Raw genomic sequence first — 26,699 nt, 5'->3', positions numbered from 1 at the left:
GTTTCAGCAGAAGAGAAATGCCACCTGTGGGCTCATTGTTCATCAGTATTTACTGGGTGTTCCTGCAACGGGGTCTCTGGTCTGAGCATAAATTCTCTTGGGCATAGGAGCTTCTCTACATCCTTATGTGGTTGAAGGGAGAGGAACATGAGAGAGCAGGGATTGCTCAGTGCTGGGGAATCGTGCACACTGGCATCTCATTCTCAGTTTGTCATGTTAACCTGAGCTGGGAAACCTGAGCTTTGTCCCTTAGAAACCACCAATCCTGTCCTTTGTCGGTACTGAAAGTCGCTTTCTGCTAATTATCCAGTCAGATTCCCTTTCCAAATGATCTCCAGGAAGAAGGCAGAGTAAAAGCACCCAATTCAATATGCCCTGGGCTGGGAGTCAAGACAACCGCGTGCAATTAAATCTAGTAACGTCCCTGTGAAATTTTAGGGTACATTCAGGAACCAGAGGATCAGAGTGGTAAAAAGTTTGGGGGAAATCCCATAACCAGATGGCATGGAAGAACCCAGGATGAATTTTACAGATTCACTGAAAAACTCTTTAAGGTCCCCGTAAACCTGTAAAATATGGCGAAATATTCGTTCCTTTGCTTATTCTCAAGATGTCGGCCTCGCCCAGCTTCAGTTAAGGAAAGAACATCTGCTGTGTATTTTCTTCATCATTAAACTTCCTGAGAGTTTTGGATACTCGATACTCTTCTCCCATAGCAGTTTAGATCCAACTTTATCATTAATCTACAGGTCAGTCGAGAGACCAAGTATCATGTTTGGGACACGTGATCTGTGTCTACATACATATGGCGTTACTGAATGAAAAGCCCTTCTTATATATACAGTGGAATATTCCTCAGCCAAGAGCAAAAGGAAACCCTGCCATCTGGGACAACATGGATGGCCCCTGAGGACATTACGTTGAACGAGAAAAGGTGAACAGAGAAAGACAAATATGGTACTATCTCACTTACGTGTGGAATCCAAAAAAAGCCAAACTCGCCAAAACAGAGAGTAGGATGGCGGTTACCAGGGCCTGAGGATTGGGGGAAATCGGGGAGATGTTGGTCCAAGGATACAGACGTGCAGTTGGACGATGGATAAGTTTTGGATAGTTAAGACACAACACAGTGATCACAGGCAATGATACCATATTATATACTTCAAAGTTGCTAGCAGACCAGATCTTAAATTCTCACCACAAAAAATAAGGGGTAATTACGGAACACGATAGAGCTGTTAGCCAACACTATGGCGGTAATCACACTGCAATATGTAAATGTATCAAATCAACGCGTTGTACATCTTAAACTTATAGAATGTTATATGTCAATTATATCTCAATAAAAAAGTGCATTTCTTAGCTACACGCCAAACACCTATATCGGCTTTGATGGCAACAAGCTTTTAGGTTAAACCTCTCAAATTAATAAAACTGGATCAATCAAATATTGAGTCAATTAGCAAAGACTCAGGCTCTCTCATCTATTTTGAGAGGGAGGCAGGCTCCCGACTGTGCAGGGCCTCTCAGGCCATTACTAAGGATTTTGTTATTCTTCCCAATGGAAGCATTTAAGCAGGGGAATTCCAGGATCTGATGTGGGTTCTGAAAGGTCCCTTCAGCTGCTGGATTGAGGATGAATTCAAGGTGACAGAGTGGACTGGGGGGGATCCAGTGGGGGTGACTGAGGTATATGCCCTCGAAACGGGTAATAGTTGGATATGCATGGGACAGTACACGCACGTGCATGCACAGACGCGTGCACACATGCACATGCACACACACACACACACACACACACACACACACACACACACACACACACAGCTGTCTGTGTGCGGAGCTCCATAAGCAGAGGGCCGATCAGCCTGCCCTCACAGCAGAATCAGATGCACTGGGCTCACCCTCGGCAGGCACTGTGCTCGGCCCTGCGTCTGGGGCTGAGGCCTGTCCGTGGAGGTGGGGCTCACCAGCCCATCCCAGCGCCCACTCTGCGGACACCAGGGCTAACCCCGATGCACGCAGAGGCAGGCTGCAGCTGAGAAGCCCTGTGGGCCTTTCAGGAAATGGCTGGGAGGGCACTTCTTTTCCTTCTCTCAGCGCATCGGTGGCCACATTGCTTCCTTCCTGTCTGGCCTCCGTTTGTGGTTCGGGTGCTGTGGCTCCTCAGCCCCTGCATGGCCCTCGGGGCCCTCAGAGCCCTGACACATCACGTGGAAAGAAAAGGAAAGACAGGTTCAGGCTCTGGCCACTAGGATGCAGTGGGGTGGCCCCTGCCCCGCCGCAGGGGTGGAGAGCAGCAGGGGCCCATGAGCACACAGCACGCACTGAATGTGATGGCAAAAATGTTGTAGCACCTTTTCAATCCCCAAGGACACCAGCTTTAACGAATGATGGCAATGCTCATTTTTCTGAGTATGAGCTGCCTTCTGAAGGTGGAAGGATCAGGTGGCTTTGATTTATCGTCATCATCACGAGAAATGGGAGTTTTGTTTTTTTTTAATCCCGCTGCTCTGTGGGAAATGCTTTGCCGTGCTTGACAAAGAGGACTGGTCCCACGGGCCGTCTGTCTAGGCCCTGGGATCAAGTAGGAGGGCCAGCCTGTTACTGCCTTGCCAGGTTGTAACCTTGAACTTCTGGCACGTGGGGGCAGTTCTTGGCCACGGATGCTTCCACCTGATGCCTTGCTATGCTCCTGTGGCCCAAGGAGCTCCCACTTAGCTTGATTACTCAGGACTCCAGCGTCGGCCCGTCTTTCTTGTGAAGTCTCTGTGCTCAACACCCCCAAGATTCTGGAGGCAAAACCCAAAATGTAATGCTGAATTTGGACTATGAAGCTCACACAGAGGAAACACACCTGGGCACAGGCTGTTGATTGCAAGTAGTGACCCTCGGGGCGACACCAAGCCCCATTGCCTGGTCACCCGAGCTTCCCCGATTCCTGTGGCTAAACTGGATTTTTGTGTGTATTTCTTTCAGCTCTATTTTAATGCTTCGGAAGCTTAAGCAGGGCAAGGGGGGAGCGGTTCTGAGAAGCGGTTTTGCGAGGATCTAGACATAGGGGTACCAAGGGTGGCAGCTCACACCTCCTTTTCCAGGCCAGACGTACCAGTGTGCTGAGACACCAAGGCCCTGGGGCCTGGGGGGGGGCGGCCTCTGGTCCCCAGCTGCCTCAGCCAGCTCCCCTGGCATGCTGCCCTGACATGTGCACTTTCTGTAAGTGGTCTGCCACTGAAGATGGTCAGCACGCATGGTTCCAGGCCCTGCACGCAGGCAGGCCCGGTTCTTAGGGACCTGGATCCCCCCAGCGAGGCCCTGTCGAAGCCGATTTCTCATGGCTGCCAGCTTTCAGCTCCTGCTGACGTCCGCCTGGGACCTTCCAGTCGACAAGTCCTCCCACACCCTGAGCGCTGCTGCGGCTGCGCACACCCGGCTCCGGGTTCTGCTGTCTGTCTCCAAGAGCAGCTGTGGCATCGCCACGCTCCGGCCTCGTAACGACTTTTAGGATGCCTGACTTAGGAACTCCTCCGACGTTTAGCCAGGTATCCTGGGAATATACCTCTGGTGCCAGCGAACTTGGCAGGCCAAGAACAGAGAGAATATTCCATGGAAGAGGAAACATCCCTTTCCCTGGCTTCTTGCCAGACCCTCTAGGGAACTGGGTCAGCTCAACTGCCTCCAGCCTGATGCCGTCTCGCCTTGTCGGTGTCCCAAGGGGAAGCGGACGGGGTCTTTTTATCTGGGTGGCATTTTACAGCATGTTGTTGCTTTGATTATTATCACCCCCCCATCCCCCAAAGAGCTAATCCTTTTGTTTGCTTAATATGTTTTTTATGTTTTGCGTAAAGAATAATAGAGTTTTGGAATTGGGATGAATCCTATCCTAGTTCCTAAAGCGTCACTACGTTTTACAATGAAGCGACGGAGTCCTGGGGCTTAAGGGACTCGCCTGAGGCCACCTGCCCCCTTTACTGCTCCTCAGCGGGTTCCTGCCATGTGGCCTCACACAAGCTTGGTGCAGCCCTCTTCCTGGCAGAATGCGATCTCGAGCTCTACAAAAGGTGCTGGATTAGTGCTTCATCTGCGCTTAAGTGGCTCTTCGTTTAGACTTTTCAAAAAAGTGTGTTAAAGAATTCAGGGTCTTTGTGCACACATCTCTGGGGGGTGTGGGGCATGGCGGGTTTGGAATTAATTTGAAAAACGAGAAATAGAGAGTGAACTAGGGAGCCCGCTGGGGGGCGGTTAATGGATTCCATGCTATGTGTGCCTCACAGACCAACCGTGGGATCTTCCTTCACCAACCTCCTCTTCCTACCCCTTTTCCATCATCACAAGAGCTGCCATTTGTCCACCAGGTATTGTACAAGACCCTCAACTCCCCCAGTAACCCTCTGAGGTAGGAATTATTATTCCCATTTCACAGAGAAGGAAGCTGAGGCTCCCGAAGTTGAAGTCACGTGCCCCCAATCACACCGCTTGGTGAGTGGCGGATTCCAAGGAGTGGAAAGCCACTCTTCCCACTTGAGGTTGGTGAACCCATCACTTTGCATCTCAGGGCCCTGCTAAAGTCACGTGACCCAGGGAAGTCCCACCCCATAGTTTCCCTGTTATATGCAGAGGGCCTGTGGGGGCAAGGCCAACCCCTTTGTCTACCTGCAGAACTCTCCTTCCGATTCTGGCAGCAGGAGGGAGGCCATGGGGTTCTTCATCAGATCGGCCACCGCAGGGTCTTTGGGGGTCATATAGAAGAAAGGAATCCCAGTGCTGTTGTTCAAGGGGCCGTCGCTGATGGGCAGGCAGTTCCCAAACGGCAGTCCTGGGATCTAACAAACAACAAAAAAGGCTTTTTCAGTGCAGGGTTTTGGATTGATCTGAGCTGGGAGCTTCGCTTGTGTCTCTGGCCGGGAAATACAGCAACGAGGCACCATGGTTTTGACAGGTAGTAAACGAAGGCACAGTGGTTCCCAATTGACCCAGTTCATCCAGTGATGGCTCCAGAATTTCTACAGAGGAGCTGAGCAGGGGCATTCTGTTTGGAACAACAGCTAGGGGATTATTTTATTTTTTTTCCAAATGTTCACTTTTTTTTTTTTTTTTTAAGATTTTATTTGACAGAGAGAGAGAGACAGCCAGCGAGAGAGGGAACACAAGCAGGGGGAGTGGGAGAGGGAGAAGCAGGCTTCCCAGGGGAACAGGGAGCCTGATGCGGGGCTCGATCCCAGGACCCTGGGATTACCCTCTGGGCCAAGGCAGAGGCTTAAGGACTGAGCCACCCAGGCGCCCCTAGGGGATTGTTCTTGAAGCTGCTGCATGTACATAGAAAAATGCTCACTTTATGCAATTTAGAGTTATTCGTGGGAGGGGCAATGAAATGTATGGAGGGGTGCTAGAACCTTTCCCACATACTGCCCCTGGGAGCCCCACTGTCCCAAGGTTTTAAAAACTTCGGGGATAGAACTTAGGTCTTAACTTTAATATCTTCTGTGATCTTTGGACTCCGGGAACTTTCTATTGCTGTTTCTTTTAGAGCCACACCATTTTCTTACGTATTAGTTACATTTTTCTTGTAATCAATATTTCATTATATAATTCAGCAGCTCACCCTGGCAGTCACAGGAACATGCTACACTCATTTTTGTTCACGATCGTCTGGTGGAGGAGGTAAAGTTCTCAGACATATACACAAATTTCCCTTGGGCTTTCCCAAGCCCTGCTGGGTCCTGCATCCCAATCTTCGTGAGATTTATTTACCCTTTACAGAGTGCTCCTTATTGTCACTGAGCTCAGAACCCAGGGGCTGTCTTTGTCTTTAAAGTGATACATGGCAACCGTGTGTAGACTTGGAATAAGGGATGACTTTCGTCTCTGAAGAAGACGCAATGCTAGGGAGTCTTCCAAAATGGTAATATGAGTTCATTCACAGATTCTGTTTTTCAGCTGGTCGTAACTGCCTAGAGTCATGCTTTGCACACATGATGTGTGCATGGGAAATGTTCTCTGAATGTACTGAATTTGGATTAAATGTCCATAATGGAAAGGGGAATTAAAGCTAAGAAAAGAGAGGTTGAAAGTCAAAGTATCTTCAGTACATCAGCAATAGACTTTTAATTGCTTGAAACAATCTGTGTATTTTTTTAAACATTCACTCTGTCTAGATCCTTCTTTTTTTTAAAGTTTATTGATTTCTTTAAGTAATCTCTACACCCAATGCGGGGCTCAAACTCACAACCCCCAGATCGAGAGCCGCATGCTCTTCCGACTGAGCCAGACACGCACCCTGAAAAAATTTGTTCTAAACGAAGATCAGCTTCATATTTAAGCTTCATATCTTCCTAAGGCGTGTCTTCGGAGCATAATGTATAACTGTGAGAAGCCACCTGGATGCTGTGACTGTGGTTAAGATCACTGCCATAATCAAAATACACTTATTTATTTTTTAAGAGTAAAACAGGAACTTCAAAACTACATAGTCAACCACTTAATTTCATAGAGGAGGAAAGCAAAGTGGACAATCCAGTGACTTGGCCAGTTTCCAAATGGGTGAGACCCACACCTGGGTCAGAGCCTGCCTGCTGGCCAATGACCTATACATTCCAAAAAAATGTGTTTTTTGCATAAATTAAATAGGAGTTCAAACTACCTCCCTGTAATAAAACCTTTATATGGATCTTACCAGCCCTGAAAGCTTTCTGGAAGGTGTGTACTTATGGATGTCACATGCTCATATTTCTCCATGTCATTTTGGCTTAAGGTGGAATCCTGGCTAACAGGTGAGTGAAACATTTGTGAAATGAATGATAAAACTGCAGCTGAAAACTGCTCATTCCAGTATGTATACACTTTGCACCCTAAGCCTCCTTTCCAGAAAAATTTTTGAGTCCATATTTCAAAATGTCAATTTCCACCAAAACCCCCGTGGTGTCTTTCTCCCAGTCCCCAGCGTCAGTAGGTGCCTGGGAAGTTCGGGTCTGTTGGGTGCCGTGGGCCAGGAGGCTGCGTGCACCTACTCTGATGCCCACGGCGGGTCTGGCTTCTTTTGTCCAGGTCTCCAGTCGGGCGCTGGTTATGTGTACGCCTCTTTGACCACCTCAAGACTGCACTTCAGTCCCCAGGGACCTGGCAGGATGCCTGGCTGTCGGCACCCACCTCCCCCTTTGCCAGGTTAAGCAAAGCACAGTCTGGTTCCATTATTTATGCGCTGTCCACAGTGCAACCCAGACCGCTGGGCACGTCTGTGAGACCTGGGTCCGAGCGCGGGGAGCGGTCACTAGCATTTCCCCGTCCCCAGGTCACCGCGAGGCACGCACCTGCAGCCGGCTCCCCGTGGGGCGGCTTACCTTCTCGTGGGCGGACACGGTGGCCAGACAGCCCCAGGCGCTGGCTTGGGCCAGGAAGCGGGCGGTGCCGGGGCGCAGCCTCGGACCGTTCTCGCGCCGGTAGGAGAACATCCCGGGCGGCGCGGGGGGCGGCCTGGCGCGGGCGGCGCCGGGCGGGGGCGGCAGGTGCGCGTCCTCCTTGTGCGCCGAGGCCGGGAAGCTGCGCTGCCAGATGCTGCCCGAGTCCTCCAGCAGCGCGGGCAGCGCCTCCTCGGTGGAGGCGCTGTCCAGCTCCTCGTCCACCTCGTTGGTGACGGCCCAGGACACCGAGCTGACGATCACGTAGCCCGCGGCCGGGGACAGCAGGGCGCTGCAGCACAGCAGCCAGCAGAGGCGGGTGGCGGGCCGCGCGGGGCCGCTGGCCGCGGCGCACGGACATCTTGCAGCGGCGCGCCCTGCCGCGGGGACCCTGGAGCGCGCGGGCGGCCGGCGAGAGCGGCAGCACCCCCCTGCGGCGGACGCGCGGAACTGGACTCGGCTTCCGACCGCCGCAGGATCCCCGGGCGGGGTCCTCACCCCGGGAAGGGCGGAGTCCTCACCCCGGGAAGCCCTCGCCGCCTCACGCCCCCGTTGAGAAGTCCAGGCTCCGGGAAAAGCAGATTCCACTCGCACGCTGCACGTCCTGCAGCCGCCGTGCGCAGAGTCCTCACTGCGTGCCAGGTCCGGGGATGGGCTTGTTTCCTGTTGGATGGCACGGGTTCTGCAGCCAGATGGTGGTGGGCGTTCAAATTGCGAATCAACACACTCCTCTAGTCAGCAGCTCTGTGACCCTGCCAACTCACTGAACCTGTCTGTGCCTCAGTTTCTGATTAGAAAAACAAGCAAACCACAGTATCTAGCTCACAGGGGCGATGGGTGGGAGAATGAAGTAAGTTACCATCTGCAGAGGCTGAGAACAGTGAGGGGGATGGAGCAGGCGTTATATTTTTGAAATTCACAAAATGGATTATCATTTTATAGAGGAGTAAACGGTGAAGGGAAGATTAGCACCGAGTCAATCTGATGCCAAAGCCGATTCCCTTGCTCTGTAAGGACAATGACCGTCTTAACACTTTGCTTGGACAGGAATGCATTGCTGCCAGTTCATCTGAAAGCAAAATCAAATGTTTACGTATCAACTAAAGTAAAAGAGAGTGGACACCCAGATACAAACTAGCTGGGATGGACCAGGCAGAGAACTGTATGAATGCACCACAGTTTTGAAACATTCTCCTATTGGTGGAAATTTGAGCTCTTTCCAATAGTACGCTTTTATAGATATCAACATAATTCTAAGTCATTTTCACTTTTGAACCTCTGCTTATGGCATTCCCTTATCTGCCCATAAGGACACATATTCTGCTCTAGATTTTCTATCTAAAATCTAACAGTCCTGCTTCCAGTTTGGTATGGATCAAAGTAACAAGAACTAGGACCGACTTCTTGTAGCTCTTTTGGCAAATGTTCCATTGCGCACTAACCAGAGGAGCCGTTGTCTACCCTGGCTCCCATCTACCTCCTCCTTTTCCCTTCTCTTCAAAGCCATTTTTCTTTAAAAAGTCTAATCTCCTCAGTGTGCTCCAAGCTGGCCTCCTCCCATCCCACCCCAAACACCTTTTCCAGGATGCCCTCTTTCTATGGAGAGCCTCAGGGGAGTGCTGGTATGCTCCTCCCAGCCATCGGTCTCCGAGGCTCTGTAATCCTTGCCGACCTCTCTCCCTCGCCCCCAGAATGATGTGTGCCACAGTCTTGCAGAGGCAGTAGGGCAAGTCGTTAAAAACATGGGCTCTCTCGAATGACTTCAAATAAAGCCAAATCCTGCTCTATCATCTACTGGCTGTGTCTGCAAAGGAAGGACAGTCACATCTCTCCCAGCGGCCTATGAGGAGCGCAGAGCAGAGCCGCCCTCTGGCTTCTCTTGGCTTGCTCTTCACATGATCTCCAGGGAGCCCGGCAAGCCTGGCGGCTGACTCCTTCCACCAAGGCTCTTGCCCTTGGCGGTGAGGGGCTACGTCTTCCTCTGAGGCTCTGGTGAAGGTGGGTGTTTTCCTCTGCCAGCCCCAGCACACGATGTGAAAAATAAATACCCAATTCTTACTGTTCGTTGCCAGCAGGATAAAGTCCAAGCTCCTCAATCCAGTATATAGGTCCCCTGTAGCCTGGTCCCCGCCTGTGTGTCTGTCCCTGTCTGTCCCCACTGCATCTCCCTCCCAGCCTCTGCTGCAGCCCTCCCAGCCTCTTTGTGATGCTACAGTCAGTTTGCACCCCCACTTGCACCATGTGGATAATACAATTAACATTTTGATCCATCTGCATCCTCATTCTTCATCTCTCTGTTCATTTATCAAGCTACATGATAACAATTGGAAAAATATTTCGATTAAGAGAGAGGACATATGCAGAAAATGCTTAAAATACATATGTATGATTTACAGAATCACTAAAAAGAAAAATCTGTTAAAATCACTCAGTGAGGAAATACTACCGTGACCTTTACCAGTTCCCCAGATGCTCTCCATCCGCCCCTCTCCCCCAAATCGCAATCCCCTGCCTCCTCTCCTAGAGGTAAATACTATCTTGACATTTGTGATACACATTTCTCTGCTTTTCTTTACAGTTTCACGGCCTACATATGCATCCCTCCATGCTACGGCTTGATCTTACCTATTTTGAACTGGATATAAATGAAATCATACTCGATGTATTTTTTGTATCTTTGTACGTCCAGTCAAAATTCTGTTGTGGGAATCATTCTTGTTTTGTTGTTTGTGGATATGTATAGTATTGCATTGTGTGGCTGTATGACCATTTATTCAAGTATCGTCAGTAGGTGTTTTAGTAGGTTTTCTTTTCCAGAGAGGGTGAGGCCAGCAGGTCAAGAGATGACCGCTATGGCAGAGGTAATAATTTATTCCACTCATAGATCCCGAGAAAAGGGATCTTTGACCAATGGGGTCAGGAGCCAAAGGATAAATAGTCCCCACTGCCAGGTCACAGGTGGGCCATTCACTTTCCACAGTTTCTCAGAGGGTGTCCTGCAGGATTGAGCCCCCGTTGCTCACAGTGCTAACAACGGGATCACACCCCCTTTGAATGGCTTTCCTTCCTCCCTGGTCTCATCATTCTAGGGCACCGCCCCCGTTCTTTAGGACTACATCCCGAGATAGACTACCTGAGGCCAAGTCCTTGTCTAGACCTTGGGAGGGCCCTACGCTCAAGCTCTGGAGTTTCTCTCGAGTGTATACCTTGTAGTAGGATTGCTGCTTGTGGGGTATAAGTATGCTTAGTTGTATTATAGAATGTCAAACTGATTTCCAAAATGATTGTACCAATTTACATTGCTACTATCAATGTATAAGAGTTCCTGTTGCTCCACATTCTCATCAACACAGATTATTGTTAGATTTTTCTGGGTTTTGTCTCCTCCCCTCATTTTTATTTTAATGACATGTGGTTGGTTGATCACTTTTTCAACCTTTCATTGGTCAATTGGATAGCCTCTTTTGTGAAATGCCCATTAATGTCTTGTGCCCATTTTTATTGAGTGGCCTGTGGGGTTTTTTTGTATTGATTTGATTGTAAGAATTAATTTTATTTTCTGTATTCCAGTCCTTTGGTTTTGAAAAGTGCCACAGCTTGTCTTTGGGTACTTGTTAATGCTAATGTTTTTATGCATTAACTTCACGGGGCAAAGGGAGGCCCAGACAGTGGGTAAAACATCATTTATGGGTGTGCCTGTGAGGGTGTTTCAGGAAGACATTAGCATGTGAGTCAGTAGATGAGGAAAGAAGATGGGTCTCACCATTAGGGGTGGCATCACCCAGTCCTTCCTTGAGGGTCTGAATAGAGCTGAGATGCCCATCTTCTCCTGCCCTTGGACATCAGCACTCTTGGTTCTCAAGTTTTCAGATGCAGGCTGGGATTGAGTCCATTGACACCCCTGGTTCTCAGAGCTTTGGGTTTGGACTGGGACTACACCCCTGGCTCTCCTGGGCTTGCAGCTTGCAATGGCAGATCTTGGGCTTCTCAGGCTCCATACTCGCATGACCTAATCCATGTTGTTCTACGTATCAGTAGTGTTTTCCTTTTTAGTGGTGACTAATATTCCCTTGTGTGGCTATACCACATTTGTTTATTCATTCAACAGTTGATGGATACTTGTGTTGTTTCCTTTTTTTTTTTTTTTGCTATTATGCATTAAGCTGCTAATAGCATTCACATACAAGTCTGTGTGGGGACACGTGTTCTCATTTCCCTTGAGTTAATACTTAAGAACAGGATTGCTGGGTTGTATGGTAATTATAGGTTTACCTTTATAATAAATTGTCAAGGTTTTTTTCCCAAGGTGTCTATACCATTTTGCATTCCCACTGACACTGCATGGCAGTTCCAGTTGCTCCACATCCCTGGCAACACTTGGTATTTGGTGGCTTTTAATTTTAGCCATTCTACTGGGTATGTAGTGCTTTTTCATTTGCAGTTTTTTTTTTTCTTTAGATTTTATTTATTTGACAGAGAGAGAGACAGGGAGAGAGGGAACACAAGCAGGGGGAGAAGGAGAAGCAGGCTTTCTGCTGAGTGGGGAGCCCAATGTGGGGCTCGATCCCAGGACCCTGGGATCATGACCTGAGCCAAAGGCAGATGTTTGACAACTGAGCCACACGTTGGCTCAGCCACCCATTGCAGTTTTAATTTACATTTCTCCAAAGATTATTAATATTGGGCAGCTTTAAAAAAAAGCAAAATTGAGCAAATCTCATGAATAAGTTAAGCCTTATGCCCAACTGCTCAATAAAAAATATGTATTCTCACTAAATATATATATATATATATATATATATATACACACATATGGCAGCTTTTTATGTGCTTTTTGTCTATCTTCTTTGGTAAAGTATCTGTTTAATTCTTTACTCATTTAACAATCTGGTCGTGTCTTCCTATTGTTGAGTAATGAGAATTATTTTATATATTCTCCATACTAGTCCTTTGCCAAGTATGTGTTTTGCCAATATTTTCTCCGAGTTTGTGGCCTGCATTTCCATTTTCTTACCAGTGTCTTTTGAAAAACAAACATTTAAAATTTTGATGACATCTAATTTATCATTTTTTTTTCTTTCATGGTTTGTGCTTTCTGTAACATTTCTAAGAAATCTTTGCCTGACCTAAGCCCATGAACAATTTCTTTGATGTTTTGTTCTAGAGGCTTAATAGTTTTATCTCTTACATTTAACTCTATATTCCATTTAAAGACATTTTCTGTATATGGGTGAGGTTCATTTTTTCCCTACAGAGATCAAATTGATCCATCACTCCTTGTTAAAAAGACTATCCCTTCTCTTGACTTACATTTTATTGTTGTTTTAATGCTGTATTTCTCTTAATACAATGAGACATTGTTATTATTCTTTTATTCAGTCCACATTTATTTATTTTTAAAGATTTTATTTATTTGAGAGAGAGAGAGAAAGAGCTTGAACAGGGGAGAAGGGCAGAGGGAGAGGATCTCTCCCCACTGAGCACAGAGCCTGACTCGGGGCTTAATCTCAAGAGCCTGAGATCATGACCTGAGCTGAAATCAGGAGTCAGATGCTTAACTGACTGAGCCACCCAGGCGCCCCCAGTCCACATTTATTTAGATTTAGCTACATATTCTCCAATTTCCTCACTCTTCATCTTTTCTTGTATCTCAGATCTTCCATTTGTGATCATTTTCTTTCTTACTGAAGTATATCCTTTAGAATTCCCTTTAACAAGGGTCTACCAGTGGCAAGCTCTCTTTTGTTTGTCTGGAGTTTACTTCTCTTTCACTCACAGAAAATACCTCCTCTGAGTATAGAATTCTAGCAGTAGTCATGTCTTCAACACACGGAAGTTATCATTCCATTTTTGGTTTCCATGTTGCTGCTGAGAAGTCAGATTTCAGCCTCACAGCCACTCCTTTGAGGATGCCAGCTCTTTATTTCTCCTGTGGCTTTAAAACTCTTCTCTATGTCTTTGGTACGCATCTAGGTGTGGGTTTCTTCCTTCCTCTTCTCTTTCCTTCCTTCTTTCATTAGAAACATTTTAGATGACTCTGTTCTCTAACCTGTCTTTCGTATCTGTGTCTCTTTATCTTTGTGCTACACTTTCGATAATTTATTATTGTGGACAGAAGCTTTGTGTTCACCCCCACCCCCAATTCATATGTTTGGGGGTGGCTAGATTTGGGGATGCGGCCCTTAGGAAATAAAGTTAAGTGAAGTTGTAAAGGTGGGCGCTGATCTGATAGAATTAATGCCCTAACAAGGACACCAGAATCAGCTGGAGCCTTGCTCTTGGATTTCCCAGCCTCCAGAACTGTGAGAGAAGAAATTTCTGTTCTTTCAGCCACCCAGCCTGTGGTGCTTTGTTATGGCACATGAATACAATGACTATACTGAAATGGGTTTGTCCCTTATCCTATTGATGGATATTAGTCTTGTTACCAGCTATTGTCTATTATAAATAAGGCTTCAATAATGCCCTCGTACAAGTCTTTTTGTGAATATAGGTTTTCTTTCTTCTGGGTAAATACTTAGGAATAAAATCGCTGGCTGATAGAGTTGGTATATGTTTATACAAAACTGTGTTATGGACTGAATGTGCCCCCCTCTTCATATGTTGAAGCTCTACCCCTCATTGTGACGGTATTTAGAGACGGGGCCTTTGGGAGGTAATTAGGGTTAGATTAGGTCAGAAGGGTGAGGCCCTGTGATGGGATTAATGGCTTTATAAGAAGAGGAAGTGAGAGAGTTCTTCCCCCCACCTTCCTGCCCCACTGTGTCTATGCACCAAGGAAAGCTATGTAAGGACACAGCAAGAAGATAGGTAGTTGCAAGCCAGGGAGAGAGCTCCCACCAGGAACCAAGTCACCTGGCATCTTGATCTTACACTTTTAGCCTCCAGAATTGTGAGAAAATAAATGTCTGTGGCTTAAGCCACCCAGTTGGTGATATTTTGTTATGATAGCCCAAGCAGACAGAAACACTGTCAAACTGTTCCTCAGTGTGATTTTTATCATCTTAGGTCCTCCATGACTGCCACATGAGGTCTCCAACCGAGGCATGGCCATAGCACTTACCCAGAAGGAGCTGCTTTGAATTGGAACTCAGTTACTCGGCTTAGCAACATTTTCCAGAGATTTTGGGTTTGTTTACTGTAAGCAATCCAGAACCATCGGGTACGTGCTACTATAGCAAATACTCTCAGGTTTGGTTGCAGGAGACTGGCCATCGGTATCTTTGCAAGAAGATTTAACTAGTAATGGGAGAGAACGGATTGCAGATCTGCTGCTCACCCATTACTTCCCACTCACAAATACTTTGTCAAGAACAGCGAGAGCCAGGTGGTCAGAGGTAACAAGGCACGGTTTAAAGTTTGGGGCTGGGAATGTACAAGACGCACCTGGGATGCCTTCTCGAGTCAGAGAAGAAACAAAGCTGGAAAAGACTAATGGGTCATGTCAAAAGAACACAGGAGGCAACTCGAAAGGTCTTCCACTGGGAAAAGATAGAATAATTTAAGCACCAAAAAGAATAATGGTGGCAGTTATTTAAAAAACTAAACATACATTTATTTACCGTACTCGCCGGCAATTGCTCTCCTGGGCATTTTTCCCAGAGAACTAAAACTGTATGTCTCCCACAAAAACCTACATACATCAGAGTTCATAGCAAATTTATTTGTAACAGCCCCAAACTGGAAGCAACCCAAATGTCCCTCAATATGTGAATGGCTAAACAAACAGGTATACCCATACCATGGAATATTACTCAGCAATACAAATTGATACATGCAACAACTTGTGTGGATTTTAAAAACATTATGTTGAGTGAAAAAAATAGTTGCAAAGGGTCACACATTGCATGATTTCACTTATATAACATTCTCAAAATGACAAAATTATAGGGGTGGAAAACAGAGTGGTTGCTAAGGGGTAGTGACGGTGCATGGGGGGGTGTGTAACTATAAGGGGTAGCGCGAGGGAGCTCTTTGTGATGGTGGAAGAGTTCTGCATTTTGATTGTGGTGGTGGTTACACAAATCCACATGTGATAAAATGTCACAGAACTACACACACAGCACCGATGTTCAATTCCTGCTTTTGATGTTGTTCTATAATCATGTAAGATATAAGTCTAGGTAATGGGTATACTGGCCTCTTGAGTTTATAATGATTAAGAACCAAAACAAAAGACAAATCCTCAATAGTCATCACTGGAAGTTATCAGGGCATCTGATTTATTCTGTTTTTTCTAAAGCAAAAATAATCCAAGCATTTATCCTGCCTTTCCTCTTATATTTCAATTATATTTCAAGGTAGCCAAATTGTTCATGAGGGAAAGATTTTCTTTCTAGACAAATTCCAGCTTACACATCTAGAAGGAATTAGGAAATTAGAAAAAAATCATTTTGCAATCCCTAATGAAGCAATCAGTATAGGCAACAGTAATCAATATATAAAATACTAAGTGAAACTTCGAGTGGACTCTTATAGTGGCTACATCAGCCTGGCAACACTTGAACCCCGTGATCAATCTCAATTCTTAATTTCACCAAATGTGGGACAAAGGACCATCTTAGTCTGTTTGAGCTGCTGTAACAAAATACCATAGACTAGGTAGTTCAAACAACAGACGTTTGTTTCTCACAGTTCTGGAGGCTGAGAAGTCCATGATCAAGGTGCTGGCAGATTTGATGTCTGGTGAAGGCTCTCTTCCTGGCTTGTAGAAGGCCACGCCACTGTGTTTGTCTTCTACCAGGAATATAAACTCCCGCGGAGCAGGGATTTGTCTATTTGGTTCCATGATAATGCTGATGCATAAAGAGTACCTGGTAAAAGAATATACATGACAAATATTTAATTTCAGAACACATTGTCATACATTTTAGATCAAACACCTGTGTTTGCGAGATCCGTCTCCGGCCAGAATGTTAGTGGGCTTCCAATTTAACATCATCGTGGGTGCGATTTTATGTTCCAAGATCAATGTGCTGTTTGGTGTGCTTCTCTTTCTATAAGCACTATCTTGACACTAGTGATGGGCCCTGGGAAGATTTGTTTGTACATGGTCTCGTTATTATTTCTATTTCAAATGACTGTTTCAGAAAATACTACTGCCTCCGGGGCAGGTGGCAGATGGCTGAGTGGGCCTAGCTGAGGTTCACGAGGTCCAGCCTAGGTCAGCATAACCGTCCAAGCAACCCGAGGACCGGTGAGGAGTAATACACACAATTCCATTTGGAATTGGTTGGCCATACCACACTTGTGAAGTGATAGATGGTGCAAGCAGAAAACAATCTTTGCCACTCACTCTGTGAATTATTTCTGGCTCTTGGATAAAAACCCAAGTTTGGGAAAGGGGCTGGAGGGAGTTCCCATTTATGCTCATGTTCACATAAGAGACCGCCAGTCACTTTCAATCGGAAGAACTGTTACGATTTCAAATTCACTTCTTTATGGCTTAGGTGAAGCTGTCTTGATCTCAGCGTGACTTGGTTTACATGTGGGTGGCCATGTCAAAAGGATGTCACCAAAGCCGCCGTGCTGAGTGTTTGTAGGTAGGAAACCCTTAATACTAAGAATTGGTGAAGACTTACCAAGAGTGTTCTGTCTGGGCAAGGCTACTCTTTGCTGATCTAAAGAGCTCTCTGAAGACCTTGGGACATTAGCTCCCGCTGTGGCGAGGCTCCTCCTCGCTGGCAGTGCTGCGAACCGTGCAGCAGCCCCACGAAGGGGAGCCTCTACCCCACCAACGCCAGTGCCTCGGCTCTGCTGGCATTGTGCTCTAGCAACAAGACGCTTGCAGTCTGTGTGGGCGGCTGGATGTCGGCTGTTGGTTGGCTCAGCCGACTCTTCTGAGAACCAGCTTGTGGAAAGGTACACCTCAATTAAATTTGGACTTTCTTTCTTTCATCTCCCCTTTGCCTGGAACAGTAGTGTAATTAATCTACCGCTGGTTTAGAGTATGTTATTTCTTTATTGGCTCATGAAGAGACATTATCCTGGATGCTACTGGCTTGTGACATATTATTATTATAAATTCTAATTCCCACAGTGAACTTTCCTTAAATAAATTATTGGCAAAGACAATCTCAGTCTCTGAGCCTAATTTGCCATGAATGAAACAGGAACCATCTCTGTTGAGTAATTAGAATGTCCGAGCCAATATAATAATCCAAATGTCAAACTTTATTAAGGATAAAAGCTTCTTCTCTCTCCTGGCTGAGAACTGTGTTGGGTCTTGATGCCTGAGGTGAGGGGGGAGGATGTGGTTAGATTCTTGGTCTCCTTGCTCGGCCTCCTGCCTCGGCTCATCAGGGAGGTAGACTGAGTGGGAAAACAAAGATGTACATGGCAGGGGCAGTCCCGTTCTCACATCAGTGCTCATTGGTCCTGGAGGCTTTCCAGCCCGGCTTTTTAGCCATTCTCCCACCAGGAACCTCCAACACAATCCCCATTATGTGTGCAATACCTTCTATTTTTAAAAATACATTTTCATACATAACATAAAGCAGAAAAGTAAATCAAATCCTAAGCTTCGTGACACATTTTCACAAGGTGAACACACTTGTACGGCCACCCCCCAGCCAAGAATTGGAAACCCTAGGAGGGTCCCAGAAGCTCCTTCCATTCCCCTTACTACCCACTCTCATCTCCTACTCTAACTTCTAACCCCAGAGTTAAACAATTCAGATTGTTGCCTTTGATAAACTGGTTGGCTTTTTCAAGGACAGAATGTCCTCTGCTAGCTCTCAGCTAATCAGTTTACCCCAAAATATGCAAACAAAATTCGCTATTCCCAGACTGATACAACTTGGTGCTGCTACCTTTGTTCCTTGACTCAGTCTCCGCCTCCTCAATTTACATGTGAGCAATCAATGATATGCAAGGTCACTGAACAGTGAGCAAAGGAATATCTGAGTCAGTCTTTGATAAACAACTCCTCCCAGAGAGCTTAAGTAATGAGGTAACATATTAAATGTAGGGGGAGAGGGCCTTGAAAAATGATTACTTCTTTAACTATAAAGATGAATAATTCTTAATGAATCTAGAGGCACAGAGTTCTTATGTTTCTTTAAAATTTCCAAGCATTTAGGGAAATTTAATTCATTTCTTAAATAACATGAGATCAATAAAATATTCTCTATTATCTTCACTTATGCCAGAAATCATGTGAAGCATGAATTGTTAAATTCCTTTTAAATGTTATAATCAGTTACATAAAAATTGATCTGGCTTAACAAGGATCTATCCTTAGTTTCAACATTTCTTAGGATTTTGTAACAAAGAGAGGAATAAAAAGTGATACAAAACAGGACATCATCATTTGTTGCAGACGCTGTTAGGTTCAAAACTCGATCTCACTTTAAGAATGTTCTTAATGGACCAATGTGTAAGCCGAACAGTCACAGTCGGTATCAAATTGCATTTTGTCCTTCCTCACTGCCTGAGGGGATCTTTCGGCAAATTCTATTTCAGTCAAAGCACTACCGAGGGGAAGAAAAATGTTACCATTGGCCTTCTACTCCTTGTGTCAGTTTGTATTCTTCAAACTTAATCTTTCTCTAGATATCTATCCATTTCTCTACTCCCAACAAGATTTCTCAAATTTCTCTTCTGTTAAGTTCCCAATAAACACACCTGAAAAGCCCTGAAGAAAAGCAACAGAGGCAAAAATTATCCTCCAAATCAGTTCATACGATTCATCAAAACTAACTCCTTGAAATACATATAAACACAACATAGACAATGCTACCTCTATTATGTACATAACATCTTTTTTCTTTATCAATATAAAAATTTTAGCATTTAAAATAATTTAAAAGTGAAAATCTATATTTTCTTCTACCCTATTCAAATAAATAATTTTATATACTAGCATTGCTTTCCCTGAAAAAAAATATTTTCAGAGCTTTGGGGTACATCTGATATGTGAATTACAAATTTTTGTCCATCTTTGAGGGTTACAAGGGCTTCTTGTCCCACAGGAAGGCTGAGTTTGACCGTGGTTTCCGCGGCCTTGTCCTCCAATAATACCTGGATGAGCTGCAAGGGGGAAATGTTGAAAAGGCAAAGACAGAAAGAGAAGTTATTGCCTGTTGCAGGACCCGCCACTTGTATTCTTCTACCATGCCCTCGCCCCACCTTGTTCATCAACCGGAAGCTCGCGCCTTTATTTATTGCTACTATGGGAGATTCTAATTTCTTTGAGGAATGCTGAGGGCCTGGTGAGCACTTCAGGAAAGAATCTCAACCCTGGGATGGTACAAGTGAGAGGGCCTATGGGGGTGGGGGTGAGGCGGGTGGACTCTCTTTAGGACGAGGAATGGGCCTGCTATTGTTTGTGAGGAGCTAAGATCAAACCAACACTCTTCCATTAAAGACACAGGAGAGTGTGGGTCCATTGTGAAAATCAAGAAGGAACCTGTGAAATGTCTAAGGGGCTCCATGTGGCTGCAATGCTCATCGTTTTGGCTGCCTTCCAGATGGATACCAATCCCTGCATACTTGGCTCAGATTCCCACATAGACTCTCCCTCCACCATCCATCAAATATACCAGTAGATAAGGGGCTGGGCAGGGGGAGAACCATGAAAACAGTCATTGGTTAAATTGATACTCGGTTGGGTATTAATAGATTTGAGAGATTCACAGATTCTGATGTTAGCTTAGTGCCTGTTCTCCGATAAGCCATCTAACTTGCCTGAGCAAGGCTTCCTATCAGAGAAACAAGGATACTATGCCTTCCTTCCTTTAGCTCCAACGGTACTTGGAATATTGGCAAATCCTTGGACATGATTACTTTCAAACTGATAGAGACGTATTTTCTTGGTCTGGTTTCATCGATAATCCCCTCCTCTCCCCCATAACTGAATATATTTTGACAAGGATGTACACAAGACAACTTCAAATGAAAGGTTAGTGAAAGTATTTCTCACTCTTTCTCCCTAAATTTGACAATAACTATCACCACCCAACAAGAGGATGTTTATCTTCTCTATCAAAAAATCGTCTTTGCCTTTGTCCTATAGCTAAAGAGTCACTTGTTTTGAAATATTTCTGCCATGCTTTAATCCTTGAGTGCATGCTCTAAAGTGAAAAACGTATGTTTTTATTTATTTTTATTTTTTATTTCTAAATACTTTTAAAAGTGATCTCTACACCCAGTGTGGGGCTCAAACTCACAACCCCAAGATCAACAGTCACGTGCTCTACCGACTGAACAAGCCAGCTGCCCCCTATGTGGTATGTTTTTATAAAGAATATTCTTTATTTAATATCTGTGACTTTTTTACTTTATTCTTAAACACTGCTGGGCACCTTCCTATCTTGAACGTTGCTGGAGTGTAGAACGGTGACAGATGGAAATGGCAGTCCAGAATGCTGACTCTGGATGTTATCATAGGTGCAGGGCAGCACTAAATTGTTCAAAGAATGAGGAAGCCACAGATGTGCAGCTGGATGGGGTGTTAACTCGTGACAGACGAATGCAGATGGGACACAGAGGGTGCGCTTTTTTGTTGATGAGGCGTGCAAATGCTGAATAATGAACGCAATAAAAATTAGATGAGCGTAACTTTTTGGTGTTAGAGTGTTTAAGTCGTTATAGCTCATTCAGCAGACATGCAAAAACAGAAGCAGGTTTAATTAATCTCTAATGCATATTACCTTGGGTTATCTGACATTCATCTGCCTGTATTGCTTTATTATGTAGCTCAATTAAGTATTTAATGTCTTTATTGTTTCCACCAGTTAAATATAGGTCAAACCCCACTGCAATGAACTTCGGAGTTGCTGGGGATTGGGTGGAGTGTCATGGAAAGCCGCTCAGACTAGGTTTCTTTGGAGAAATAATAATGATGACTAATGGTTATGGGTACTTACTGTGCTCCAAGAATTTTGCAATGACATTGACTTATTTAAACTTCATAACACCCCTATGGACTTAGATATTATTACTCCCATTTTGTAGATGAGGAAACCGAGGAAGAGATAAATTAAGCAACCGGCTCAAGGTTCTCAGCTAAGAAGTGGAAGATGGGGCATTTGAGCCCAGGAAGTTATATACTAGAATTCCTCACTTATGTTCCCAAATCATCAGACTTGAAGGTATTTTTAATTTATTCCTAAATCACTGCTTTTGGAATTAGACCACATGGTAGCATTTTCTGGGGAGAGAGAGGGTGCTAGGAAGGGACAGTTTTGCAAGGAGATCTAAGAAAGTTTGCATCCCTGCTCTGTCAATTACTAGCGAGGTGACCTTGGGAACATTACTCGACCCCTCATGAGCCTCAGTTATGCTATCTGTGAAATGGGGGCAATGATGGTACATCACATTGGGTTGTTGAAATGATACATTTAAATGCCCAGCACAAGATGCTGACAGTGTCTGTTCTCCACCAGCTTCCAGCTGTGGCCAAAGAAGTAAAAGTTCACTCTCGGTTACCTTGGTGACCAAGAGGCATGTCAAATTGTCTACAGTCCTAGCTCTCCCCCCGGCCAGTGAGCCGAGAGATGTACACACTTGAAACTGGGTGTCCTGCACAATTGCTTGTCCTGTCAGGGTTCCACAGAATGCTCCCAAGTTGTACTCTGTTGGGCCCCTTACTGGCCAGCCCTTGCTGGATCCTGTTGCCAGGACAGGGTACACTGTCCAGAGGGCCAGGGTGCAAGGAGAGGCATTCCCCTGGGCACAGCCTGGCCAACTGGGTCCAACTGGGCCTTCTCTCTGCCAACAGCCCTGCAATACCAGCTTGTGAGTGATGCCCGAACTGTCCCCAGCTGTCGGTCTCCTAAGGAGGCCCAGCTCTCCTGCCCCTGCCATCAGGGGTCCCTGATTTGAGGCCAATATGTCACTATGTCCCTATTTCATGCCTATCTGTCCTGTCTGCTTCACATACACACTCTCAGAGGGGGTGAGTGTCTTATCTACGGACACACGTCTGAACCCACTCCACCAACAGCATCACAGGCAGCTGGGTATAGGAACTCACTACTGCAAGGTAAGAGAAGAAAGACCGGAGACAGAGAATTCGCAGACCTGAGAAGCATTTCTTTCGCTCCTGCTCATATTATTTTTGTCTAGTATGGTGTTCCATCCAAGTAGCACCCAAGTAGGCTTCTCTCGGGGCGCCTGGGTGGCTCAGTAGGTTGAGCGTCCAACTCTCGGTTTCAGCTCGGGTCATGATCTTAGGGTCCTGGGATTGAGCCCCATGTGGAGCTCCCCGATCAGCGGGTAGTGTGCTTGTGGATTCTCTCCTTCCCTTTCTGCCCCTCCCCCTGCTCATACTCTCTTTCTAAAAATAAATAAATAATCTTTATATTAAAAAATTAACAGGGTTCTTTCTACTCTGGAGTACTTGCAGTGAGGGTTTGTTCAGGAAGGAAGGGTCCCTGGGAGGTTCTGGTTATTGTGAGGATTGTAGGGCATGGAGTGTTTCAGGCTGTGACTCATTTCCATGATCAAGCCCACTGTTAACTCAAGTGAAGGGCAACACCTCTGCCTGGGTCCTCTACTCAATTCAACTCCTCATCTTCTCAAAAGAGGAAGGAACTTGAGGGTGCAAAAGAAATACTATGCAAAGTGGATAAACTTCCAAACATATGTGTATAGAAGTGTACAGAAGTTTTAGAAATTAGTACAAGGCAATTTTTTTTTTTTTTAACACCAGGTACCCCCGCTTCCTCGGTCAACAAAGGAGTTTCGGTTGCTTGTTCTATTGGTTTGGCTTCTCTTTCTGACACTCAGAGAGGGCCCCCTCTCTGACCTCTGCAACCTGTGTCCTAGTCTCCTGGGGCCATGGATCAGCGTGCACGTCAGCATCTCTGAGCCTCAGTTACCTCAGCCATGGCATGAAAATGATAAGAGCAGATACTCTGCAGGATTGTATGGCTTTGAGATAATGCATATAAAGGGTGTATAGTAGGTGTTAGATAAATAGCAATTCTTTTTTTTTTTTTTTTTTTGAGGTGGGGGAAGAGGCAGAGAGAATCTTATTTGTTTTAGAAGAGGAAGGGGCAGACAGAGAGAGAATCTTAAGCAGGCTCCACACCGGGCATGGAACCGGACACGGGGCTCTATTTCACGACCCTGAGATTATGTCCTGAGCTGAAATCAAGTCGGTCGCTTAACCAACTGAGCCCCGGCAATTCTTATTTTTTATCTTTCAGGATGCACCCCAATTCCATCTTTTCAAAATCCGAAACACCAGAGGTGTTTTCAGTGCTTCTCCCTTAGTTTAGTTAGCTCAGTTAGTCTAACCACGCCTGGTAAGCTGTGGGAAGGCAAGACCCAGGCCATCCAAATATCCACACCTCTGAGAGTGCCAGGTACCTACCTATCTATGTACCACGAACCTGAACTGACCAGTGATCAACCGATAAGCTACTATAATCACCTCTGGCAGAAAGCTCCCAAAGCAAAGACCAATCTAGAACTGTGTATTGTTGTTTGGACAAAGTGATCTCTATGGGTTTCCTAACCATGTGATACTTCCTACTTCCTTTGCAAAGACTAGAAGACGGGGCCCCTGTGTCTGTACCTTATTGCCGGTGTCAGCGTCCACCAGGAAGCCCAGGACCCTGAGAACCACACTGCTCACACCCATGGGGCATCGGCTCTGGCCCATATGTTTCAGGGTCACCCTGTGCGAATCCACACTTGGGCCTTCATACTCCTGAGTTGGTGAAGAATCTGGAGGGTGGAAAGGCGCCTGGTCTGGCTGGACAAGAGACTGGTCATCTGGTAGCATTTCCTTGAGATTTCCCACGTCGTCGTCCTCCTCTTCCTCTTCTATGCATGACTGAAGTAGATGAGCCACAAATTCCAAAAGCAGCAAATGAAACAGATGCCAGGAGCCTACATTGGAATAACAGCCTCAAATGAATAATTAGATAGACAGATGGACAAATACACAGATCACTGTGGAACTACCGACTTCTCTGGGGCTTTTAACTTCTGTGTACTGGGGCCTTCTCACTCCTATAGCAGATCCTGGGGGGTCCCGGGCAGGCATTCTGTACCCGTGAACCCCAGCAAGGTGCCTTTTGGACAGAAAGCACAGACAGCTAAACAGCCTGAGCCATGAGAAGGAACTTAGAGCCCATCTACAGTGAGGTGGGAGAAAAGCAAAAACTACAGAGAAAGAAGTGCTGCTCCCAGAGCTGGAGAATGTGCCCCTCAGCGCCCCCCCCCCACCCCGGGGTTGGCACACAGGGCAGTAAGGGACAGGCTGGGGGGATGTAGAGGCAGAGTATGGGAGGGAGCAAGCTACCCATCGGAGGCTGGAAACGTAGCGTTGCCTTTCCTGTTGCAGTCTCCCNCACCCCGGGGTTGGCACACAGGGCAGTAAGGGACAGGCTGGGGGGATGTAGAGGCAGAGTATGGGAGGGAGCAAGCTACCCATCGGAGGCTGGAAACGTAGCGTTGCCTTTCCTGTTGCAGTCTCCTGAGGAGGTAGGTGGGGGAAGGGAGGCTGGCGGGCCTGCTAGGGCTGCCATCAGGGAGATGTGTAGGGGGAGCCAGGAGGGCGTGCGACTCAGCTGAACATTCCAAATCCCAAAGTCTTTGGTCTTCCAGGAAAGAAGGATAATTAATGTTCAGCTGAAAAGCAAGGCAGGGTTGGGGGGAGGGGGATCTGGCTTATTGCTATCATTAAAAGATACTTTTTTTTTTTTTAAAGATTTTATTTATTTATTCGACAGAGATAGAGACAGCCAGCGAGAGAGGGAACACAAGCAGGGGGAGNCATTCCAAATCCCAAAGTCTTTGGTCTTCCAGGAAAGAAGGATAATTAATGTTCAGCTGAAAAGCAAAGCAGGGTTGGGGGGAGGGGGATCTGGCTTATTGCTATCATTAAGATACTTTTTTAATGAAGGCAAAACCACGGCTCTCTACAGATACAAAATGATCATGTGTCAAAGATCTCACCAAGTCATTTATTAGAGGAAGTTTGTAAAATGTTGCCCACTGGTTCAAAGGAGAATTCCAAGCACTGAACAGGTATAGAATTTACACAAAGATGCCCCATAGATCTGTCCTCAGGGCAGTAATCAATAGCACCCACCTGACACTGTTAGTTTGCATTTCCCTGGGGGAGGGTCATTTGCATTATTACTGATACAATTTAGAGTGGTGTAAAAGAACAAGCACAATGGAAGGTGGAAGTTAACTCAGAACGTGTGCTGAACCTTCTGTGTACTTCAAAGCCTTCTGTCCATTTCCAGCAAACTTCTGTCCATTTCAAAGCCTTATACAATGTTTGTTTTTCCTTGATGGATCCGGGTGGGATGGAATGGCCTGACCCGGTCTGCAGTAAGCCTGACCAACAACCCCTGGCCCATTTAACCGTATGAAGGGGAAAAACCAGTGTAAATACCTTTCGGATATCATACGGAGGTCCAAAGAGGGTGTGTGGTGGGGTAGGGGCCACAGCTTCAGAGCTGGTTTCTTATCATGGGCTCAGCACAGGAGCTCCTCTCCATCACTTCGCTCTGGGAGAGCATCAGCATAAAGCAGAGTCATTTTGGACTTCATTAGAGGGGAGAGTCTCATTACCAGTGGGTGTCACCTACATGGCAGCCTACAGCAGCCTCCCTCAGAAGAGTTTCAGAGTGTTGGCAAAACTGGTCTACGATAAAGCTTGTCTTCTCTTCCTCGTTTCATCTACACACGGTGAGGGCATCTGCCACTCTCTGGAGCAGGGATTCTTCCCCCAGATGAGTTTGTAAGCTCACAGGGGTGGAGATTTTGTCTTTTCACTGCTGTTATGCCCACTGCCCAGGAAGGTGCCTGGGACTTTGCAGGGACACAATAAATATCCATGGGAATGGATGATCCTTTCCGTGGGGCTCAGTGGTGAACTTCCCTTCCTACAGTTCTGTGCCGCATCTTTGCCACAGACGGGACAGATGGGACCTTTCCTGACAGAGAAACACCACCTACTGGACCAGGTAGTTTGCAGTGGATGCTACCTCACTCTTTCCACTATCTGCATACAATGGTGACTGTATCAATTCTTATTCATGAAATTTAAACTTGGGTGCCCCAGAGAACCCATTTTGTCCCCATCTCAGTTGGCTCCCTGGGTGCTTTTCTAAAAACACCCAAGTACACAATTCAAAAACAAGGCGAAGCCTCTTATGCATCCAGCCATGATGGAAGGGGAAAGGGAACCTTGGTTCAAGTGTTTGATGGACTATCATGTTGCCATTAAAAAACAATTATTATGGCTTTCTATGTCTATGTTGTATTTTGCAAAAAATGTGACAAGAGGGGCGCCTGGGTGGCTCAGTCAGTTGAATATCTGCCTTTGGCTCAGGT

The 26,699-nt window shown here is 46.0% G+C and overlaps 2 protein-coding genes across 2 annotated transcripts in view; both read right to left on the bottom strand.

The window, feature by feature from the left end:
- Positions 1–8,016, bottom strand: part of CREG2 (cellular repressor of E1A stimulated genes 2) — a 33,012-nt gene extending 24,996 nt beyond the window's left edge. The window contains 3 exon segments of the mRNA XM_034658977.1: positions 4,654–4,823; positions 7,338–7,730; positions 7,732–8,016. Coding sequence (XP_034514868.1) covers positions 4,654–4,823; positions 7,338–7,730; positions 7,732–7,755 — 587 coding nt within the window. The 5' untranslated portion in view covers positions 7,756–8,016.
- Positions 8,017–19,239: 11,223 nt separating this feature from the next.
- Positions 19,240–26,699, bottom strand: part of RFX8 (RFX family member 8, lacking RFX DNA binding domain) — a 68,459-nt gene continuing 60,999 nt past the window's right edge. Inside the window, exons 11-12 of the mRNA XM_011224912.3 lie at positions 23,920–24,236; positions 19,240–19,424 (exon numbers count right to left, since the gene is read on the bottom strand). Coding sequence (XP_011223214.3) covers positions 19,254–19,424; positions 23,920–24,236 — 488 coding nt within the window. The 3' untranslated portion in view covers positions 19,240–19,253. The remainder of the gene's footprint in view (positions 19,425–23,919; positions 24,237–26,699) is intronic.

Source organism: Ailuropoda melanoleuca, chromosome 4 (genome assembly GCF_002007445.2).
Source record: "Ailuropoda melanoleuca isolate Jingjing chromosome 4, ASM200744v2, whole genome shotgun sequence".
Taxonomy (NCBI): Eukaryota; Metazoa; Chordata; class Mammalia; order Carnivora; family Ursidae; genus Ailuropoda; species Ailuropoda melanoleuca.
Note: the sequence above shows the minus strand (reverse complement) of the source record. Positions and strands in the feature narration are given on the sequence as shown.